Consider the following 8,191-nt stretch of genomic DNA (forward strand, 5'->3'; position numbering starts at 1 on the left):
TGTTTAATCCCTACCGAACGTCTGAACTATTGGTCGTGAACTTAGATGATGAAACGGACAACAGGACATGATGCGTTCAACTGGAACTCGTAGTTACGATGTATGTGGTTAAGTCGTAAAACAACCGTTACCAGGCGACGGCAAAGGTTGCTACGTGCTATATGGGGTCGAATGTACTGCGTACGTGAGAGGAGTCCACATGAAGGAACACCAGATGGTCAGACAGGCTTCTTATTCAATGTCCTCTCGAGCTCTATATATTTATTCATAGAGATCAACAAATTTCAAACGTATGCAATAACAATTTAAAGTGCAAAAAGCGATTCTCTAATGTAACGTGTTCGCTGTATTTACGCTGTTTCTTATTTACCATGTTTAGAATGTGTCAAAACATTCGAAGTGAAGTTCTCACAAAAGTAAATATCCATCACAACAAAAATACTTGTATCAAACATATAATGTGGGAAATGTCTCTAGACTAACTTAAATCTAAAGTTACCAAAATAAAACTATATAGATTCACATTATCCTATTTCATTCATTCATATACGTTGTAATAATTAACTTAAATCCCACTATTTGATGTGATAAATTGGTATTTAACCCATACTAGCTGTTTACAGACTTGCAAAATGAACAAATATCTACTGAGAATAACGAATACATTTGGTGGCAAATTACACAAAATGGCGAACTGTATACTTTACCTGACGGGGCCAGCAGAGACTGAAGAACACATAACTCGTGAACTTATGGCGAACATAAACCAAACAGACTTAACATGAAATGAGTCCTTTTCACATATTGAGATGAAATGCTTCTTTATAATGAAACTCGACACGAACGCTCGTAGCTGCTGACGCGACAAAGACACGACACAGAATCAATTCAACCAACGTAATGTGTAAACATTCAGCTTGAGGTTATCTGTAAGGTGCTTTGTGGATTTTCACAGATCACTAACCTGAAAAAAAAACAGCATAAAATGATGAGACAGGCATACAGGTGGCTTCTTATTCAGTGTGAGGAGACGCAGCAACCAGGCGAACACACACGAGGCACGAGGTCGCGAGGCCAAACGCTGCACTGCCACCTGCTGGCCATAAATCAGGGCAGACTTTTAAGTAGGCCCATAATAAATCACCGCTCTTAATCAGTTCATTTTAAAAGTTATAGAAACAATCGACATAAAGCAACTTCTCACTAAAACAACTTAAACAAAAATAAAATGTGACCATAGATTTTGTGTGCATTTACTTGGGTTTAGCTGTTTGTTAGCTGTTAAGTTGAGCTTCAGTCAAACATTAAAATAAGAGAAAACAAAAGTTAAAATAGGATAAAATTGTTCAACACAGACAGTGAAGTCAAGAAACCAACGCTCGGGTACGATGGCGTGTTCAGTACGAAATACAAACCTCCAATCCCGTCATGTGTCCATGGAAACAGAAGATCCAACCTCTGCTTGACGTGAGGTAACTCACTTTCCCGTGAGAAAATAACTGCACATAACTAACATTTGCAGAAGTGTGGCGTTTCATCCCACTCAATGTGGCGGCTAACGGAGTGAGAGTATGTAGGGCCGGGATTGGAAATGGGCCAAATCTCTATAACGGTACAAATCTCCAACATCGATTTAACCTTTAGTCTTTTGTACGGAGGCCCGGAGAGCTCAAAATACATCAGCTGGAGGAAACAGCTTCAACATGTGACAACGCGGAGCGGCATTTGGAAACGTCCTGTTTTCTGTATTTATTCTAAACACTGCTCTGTGTTGTCAGATCAGTGAAAGATGTTTTTTTTTTTTTTTAGTTGCAGTGTGTTGCTCTCCGGGCCTCCGTACGTTTGTTCAATAACAAAATCAGAGATCTAAACTTTGTGTTGACGAGTCCAAACCTCTGTTGTTTTAGGCGAATAATAAAACCTGAAGCAGCAGCAGCAGTTGTTTCTCCGCACCGACCTCACTCTGCTCTGAATGTGTTCGGGTGATTCGGACCTTGACGAGGCCACAAAGACGAAATAACTCAACACAAGCTTCTCCTGGCCAGAGCACAACATTTCTTTGCGTGTTGCTGCCGGCTCTCGGTAAATCTCGGCAGCCACGATGTGTTTACGAACACAAACCCTTCTGTTGATTCATAGGTCTTGCTGCTTACGTGGAGCTGTTGGGATAAATCACAGGGCGGAGACGCTTCACCTCCATATTTCAGTGGAAACGGTGAAACGCCGACAGGCTGAGGAATGAGACCAACAGTCGAGCTCGTTCGTTCCTCCTCCTGTTTGTGAGTCAGACGTTCGTAATCACGTGACGTCGGTCGCTAGTGTGAAGCGATGCTGAGAAAACCGTTCGGACCTGCTGAAGAGTCCCTGAGCTGCTGACCTTCACCTCCCCGGGAACCGACGACCGAGTTCAGCCTGATGGTGTCGAACCTTCAGAACGTTTCTTCTGTTATTGATCCTGAAAAATTTCTGATTAAAAAGGGTTTTTTTTTTCAAAGCAGGAGCAGGAGGATCAACAACCTCTACATGAGGAAGTATTCCAAGTGTCGTTTCTTGACCAACATCAGCACCTGAGTTCCACACGTTTTGTGAATGGTATGTGAACATTTGTGATTTCACCGTGGAGAAACATCAGATTTTGGGGGATATAAAATCTTCAACAAGCCCACTTACAGCCAAGTGTTCCTGAGCCCACGCAGTAATTCCCGCTAGAGAAACAAAGCAGTGCCAAGCTGATAAAGCTGTTCGTTCTCTCAAAGACGACAATATCCATCTATTAAATCAACATGCTGCATTAAAGATCATGTATTGACTCTGGTGGGACTCGAACCCACAACCTTTGAATCACTTCTTCAGTGTCTAACTAGAAGTCCAATGCGCTATCCGTTGCGCCACAGAGCCACATACCAGTTGGAGGAACCTGGTGTTGGTAACTGATTTAAACTGACAAAGAAGGAAGAAGAACACAGACTGAATACAGCAGGGAGGGAAGGACAAGGAGGAACAGGTGAAACTAATCAGGGCCAACAATCATTCATTAAAGACAGGAAGTGAAACAAAGACAGACACAAGAGGCGAGTCATTTCAAAATCAAACAGGAAGCACAAAACCCAGACTGACCTGAAGACTACAAAGCAGAAAAGAAGTCCAAACCAGAACAGACGCCTCAGAAGGTCCCAGTAGAACTCAGTGTTGACAGTCTGACTCTGGGGGACGAATTCACGGTGACACAAGTCCAAACCATACCAGCGTATTTAAAGAGAAAATGGAGTTTCGGTTTTATTACATCTTCACAGTGTAAAGTTAAAATTGTTTCCCAAATTACACAAAGTCTACGGTCGGTTGGACCCGTGGGCGGGGCCCATAGGGGAAACGCTAAAGAGCATGTGCAGTAAAAAAAAAAAAAAACTCCTGGTATCATTTGGCTCTTATGTCCGTAGTCTCAGATCGAATCTGTCCCCTCATTTTGAATTACAGCAGTTCAGACTCAGACAATCTTCCTCCATAGATTGCAGCTGTCGTCTGAGTGGGAGTTAACAGAGCACAACACACGAGGGCTCATGTATCAATGGCTGATCGATAACTGGAATACTCGGTGGTATTGCAGCCTAAGACACCTCTGCATCGGCCTCATGTTTCAGACCTAGAAGCTGCAAACACTTTTATGTACAGTCTGTGCCTCAAACCCAAACACACTATGCCCCACCCAACTATAGGGGAAACCTGACTAGTGGTCCCCAGCGGTATTACACTTTAAAGCACTTCTGGATTGGCTTCAGTTTTCAGACCCAGAGACGACGAACATCTTTTCAGCCATCGTAAAAAACTCTCACTTGAGACAACAATTGTGTAAAAGCATTTTATTTATTTTTTACAAAATTAGATGTAGTCCAGAAGTTTTCCTCTCCACCCAAGAAAAACAGATTTTAACCAAAGAACATGTAGAAAAAAAAAAAAAAAAAAAAAAAAAATCTGTGTGGGATTTACAAAACTAACATGGAAATCCATCCGTCCCCCTTCTTCGTCCTCCTCCTCCTCCCAATCAGAGTCTCTTTGTGACCCGTCACCGACCACACTTGAGGATCTACTTCTTGGCGTAGGTGATCTTCATGGCGCAGGTCGCTGTGATACGGAAGCCCTGCAGCGCGTCTTTCGCTACGCCCGCCTGAGTGTCGCTCTCAAACTCCACGAAGGAGATGTCGTGTTTCCCCGGGACGAGTCGCACCTCTTTGAAACCAGGAAACCTGCCAAGGACAGAACAAAAACAACAAGCTGTTTATTCACTGAGAATATGGAGTAAAAAAAAAATTTACTTTAGTAAATTAGATGCAGGAAAAAAAAATCCAGAATGGTAATTGAAAGGGACTTAATTAAATCTTCTACATTTCCAAACAATTTTTCTTATGTTATTTATATATTTTTAAATGTATTCATGTCTGCGTCTCTGTAAATTAAGTGGTCGGCCCTATAATCAGTCTAAAGCAGGACTGGTCAGTTGGGGGACCCTCCGACCTTATTAACTACAATATATAAATATACAAATAAATGTAGAGCGGCAATAATAAAAGTATGGAAATAAATTAATGACATTAATCTTTAAAATGATTTGTCTTTTCTATAAATAAAATGTGTTTGTTTTGTTCATAAATTTAATTATTCACTTTGCATTTATTTATTTATCCTCATGTCTCATGTATGTCCTTCGATCACAATAACAACATCAACATCACGTCATAAATGAGCTACTGAAGCTGTAAAGCTCATTCCTGAGTTTGTTACCGGAAACCAGTCGACCCCGGTTCAGAGTCGGGATGAAGAACTTTTAACACCAGTTTCACAAAGACAGACTTTAGTTAGACGCTGATCTAACAGACGTAATCGTGTCTGCAGGAAGAAGAACTCACTGGTTGAAGAGCATGGACAGCATCATCTCGTTGGTCTCCTCGGGGAGGTTACTGAGGAACAGGATGTAGTTTGGCGGGTTGTCTGGAACCTGAGGAGACGACAGAGAGACGCGTCACTCAGAGCTGTTCAGACCTCATCACAGACAGCAGAGAGAGTTCATACAAACAGGAAGTAAAAACCCTTACCTGTACGGCAGGTGAGTGCACCAGTGCAGTTGATCCCTGCAAACAGGAAATGGGACAGTGACGAGTCAAAAAAACAAACAGTTGACCGACAGTTTCTGTTTCTCTCCACTCTCACTGCCGATTCATTACTAACTTTAATAAATTAATTAACAATTTATTTAAGTTTGTTTACAACTTCATTTACAAGTCTCTGATGACACTGAAGCTGTTTGACGTTCTAACAAGGACCATTCAACCATGTTTCCAACACTGCCACCATCAGGTTAAACTGAGAACTACAATACTGCCTTTTAGGTAGGTAGGTAGTTACTTTATTAGGTAAGTATATACTTTATTAATCCCCAAAGGGAATTTTTTTTTCGCTACAGCAGCATTTATAGATACAGGGAAGCAATAAAATTTGCAACAGAAAAGTCAGATACAGGTTGTAACTTTGACTTTGTGTAATGAAACTATGAAACTTTCATGTATAAAACCAAACAGAACCCCTGAACTCCAGTTGAACTGTACAGCCACAACATGACATTGAGCACGTTTAAAGCCGCTGCGGTCAAAAACTTCACTCACTGCTGCTGGTTTCTTGGCGAGGTTCGCAGCTGGCTCCTGAGCCTTCTTCTTCTTGTCCTTCTTCTTCTCCTTGTCGCCGTATGTGCCCTTCACCTTGGCGATGACCTCGGAGTCGGTCTTTGCGTACTGTATCCTCTGGAAAACAACAGGACACGAGCACGTTAAAGCTCTGACGTCAGTGTAGCTGAGCGTGGACAGGACAGAGACGAGGATGGGACAAACATGGCGTCGTCGCGGCAACCTACCATGGGCTTGTTGTAGAAGGGGAAGCCCTGCAGCTGCCTCAGTGCATTGGTGGCGGCGGCAAGCTCTTTGAAGACGACGAAAGCCTGTCCCCTCATCTTCATGGTCTTCATGGCCACGATGTCGATGACCTGGCCGAACTGAGAGAAGAGCGCGTAGAGCGAGCGCTTGATCTCTGCAGGACGAAGAAGAGGAGAAGAGGAAGAGACTTTGTTTGTAGACATTTCCTGACACACAACCAACAAATTAGCTCCATCTGCAGCGGCATTCATCTGCAGATTCTCCCCATCTATTAAATCTCAGAAGACCCTCGTTCGTCTCTCTAACAGTTTGAAACTAACAGCAGTTTATATAACTAAATGTTTGTGTTCCAGTTTATAATTTATGTTGTCCCATATTTTCGGTGTACCTTTAACCTCTTCTGCACCACCTGTAATGTCCTGTTTTGTATTTTATTGGATGTAATCGACGGTAGAGAGCGGAGCTAATCAAAGCGGCAACCGGTAATCGACGTGCCCTTGACGTGTATTTCTGTCATCTTGTTGATCAGGTCACTACCGAAAAAGTATTTTTCATTCCAACTGTTTTTTTTTTTACTGTTTAAATGAAGGTTTGATCAGCTGGCAGCTTCCGTGTTGATTAAAGCTCTGTAAACTGAATGAACGCCCACTGACCTTCTTTCTTGACTTTGTCATTGATGTTGTTGATGTAGATCGTGTGGTTCGGTCGGATGTCCATGGTGGAGTCTGAGAAAACAGCAGCAGTTCAGCTTCAACCTCTTCATTCACTGAAATCCTCTTTTCAAACGCAGTGCTGGATGGACCTATCAATCACAGCCTCATCAATTAATTTCCAGCTTCATCTAACACACATTTATGAATTTTTAAGTTGTACATTGGTTTTACTAGCATTACAATTTTAACCTGGAATGCAATTGTTTTATCTTAATTTTATTTTGTTGATTTATCTAATAAAACATACAGATACATCTGTTAAAATAAAGATAAAATAGGAAAAACTGCTGGAAACATTATTAATACGAGTGCATAGGTTGCTGTGACTGAAATAAAAACTAAAAACGTGCCATGTTAACTTTGCATTTGTACGTAAATACAGCAGCAGCAGTAATAATAATAATAATAATAAACAATAATAATATTCCTATCATTTTTTAAGCACATTTAACGAATAATAATCTGTATTTTTCATTGTATTTTGGATTTGTTCCGCCGAGTTCAAAACAAAAAGAAACGTCACAGAGCAGCTTTAAATGCGACAGAAAACATCATTAACATTGCATTCCCCTCCCCCCGATAGGAACCTGGTGATTAGGCCGGTTTAACTTCGTTTACTGCTCGTTTTAGTTGTTGTTGCTCAGTTTAAGACGATGTTAGCATTCGTTAGCTTAATGCTAGCCAGCTACATTCATTCGCACTGTTAGCTTAGCAGCATTAGCCTGAAAGCTAAACCTTTTTGCTTCTTTTCACAGAAGCGGATTTTGAATAAACACGAAGCCTCGAGCTTTTATCTACCTCCTCCCCCCACCAGTCCGGCTCCTGGGTGAGACTGAACGCAGACGATTTTCACACGAAGCTGGATAAATTCAACACTCACCTCTCCGCTCACACCGCTCATGTACGATAGGAAACACAACGCTGCTGGCGCCGGTTGCCGCTTTGATTAGCTCCGCTCTCTACCGCCACCAGCAGGCCGGGAGGAGAACTGCAGGCTACTGCAACACAATACATCAGCAGTTAAAAGATTACTATTGTGCTACACAGTGCTGGAATAAGTAATCAGATAACTGAAGTAAAAGTACCAACACCACAAAGTTAAAATGCTTTAATGATGGTAATAATCCATAACTCAGAATATATCAGTTGACCACTGCCACTGGAAATACACAGTTAATCAAGTTAATGAATTAAATTAGTTTGGAGCACTTTCTCCAAAAGATTCCTCCAGCTCCGCTGTCACAAGGTCAGATACAGGAGATCATTCCTGCCGACCGCAATAAGACTGTACAATAACTCACCTCTGGCAAAATCCATCACACAATAACACTGTTGTCTGTGTTCTTGGTTGTTTGTATATAATATATATAGATATATACCGTACTGTATATACTGTGCATTTTATATTTCATATTTATATTTTTTACTGCTATTTTATTGCTTTCTATTATTCTATTATTATCTATTGCTTCCTGTATGCTGCTGTAGCGAAAAAAATTTCCCCTCGGGGATTAATAAAGTAACTACCTAACCTAACCTAACCTAATCATATTTTCATGT

At 41.3% G+C, this 8,191-nt stretch overlaps 1 protein-coding gene and 1 non-coding gene across 3 annotated transcripts; both read right to left on the reverse strand.

Annotated features, from left to right (window-relative positions):
* Nucleotides 1-2,806: 2,806 nt before the first annotated feature.
* Nucleotides 2,807-2,898, reverse strand: trnar-ucu (transfer RNA arginine (anticodon UCU)). The gene is given in 2 exon segments: nt 2,807-2,842; nt 2,862-2,898. It is a non-coding gene; the product is annotated as a tRNA-Arg (tRNA).
* A 944-nt stretch (nt 2,899-3,842) lies between these two features.
* Nucleotides 3,843-7,582, reverse strand: snrpb2 (small nuclear ribonucleoprotein polypeptide B2). Of its 2 annotated transcripts, none has more exons than XM_069722032.1 (7): nt 7,512-7,582; nt 6,572-6,643; nt 5,900-6,072; nt 5,655-5,789; nt 5,088-5,123; nt 4,902-4,990; nt 3,843-4,241 (listed from the first exon to the last, which is right to left on the reverse strand). In XM_069722032.1, exons 2-7 carry the CDS (start codon nt 6,633-6,635, stop codon nt 4,082-4,084), a joined length of 657 nt encoding a protein of 218 aa, XP_069578133.1. In that variant the 5' UTR covers nt 6,636-6,643; nt 7,512-7,582; the 3' UTR covers nt 3,843-4,081. The 2 variants fall into 2 exon arrangements, with proteins under 2 accessions (XP_069578133.1, XP_069578132.1); XM_069722031.1 differs by having other exon boundaries at nt 6,572-6,720; nt 7,512-7,550.
* Between the last annotated feature and the right edge of the window lie 609 nt (nt 7,583-8,191).

This window comes from Brachyistius frenatus, unplaced genomic scaffold (assembly GCF_029030835.1).
Source record: "Brachyistius frenatus isolate BFR_SWC_R1_liver_20210118 unplaced genomic scaffold, ASM2903083v1 Contig_281, whole genome shotgun sequence".
In the NCBI taxonomy this organism is placed as follows: domain Eukaryota; kingdom Metazoa; phylum Chordata; class Actinopteri; family Embiotocidae; genus Brachyistius; species Brachyistius frenatus.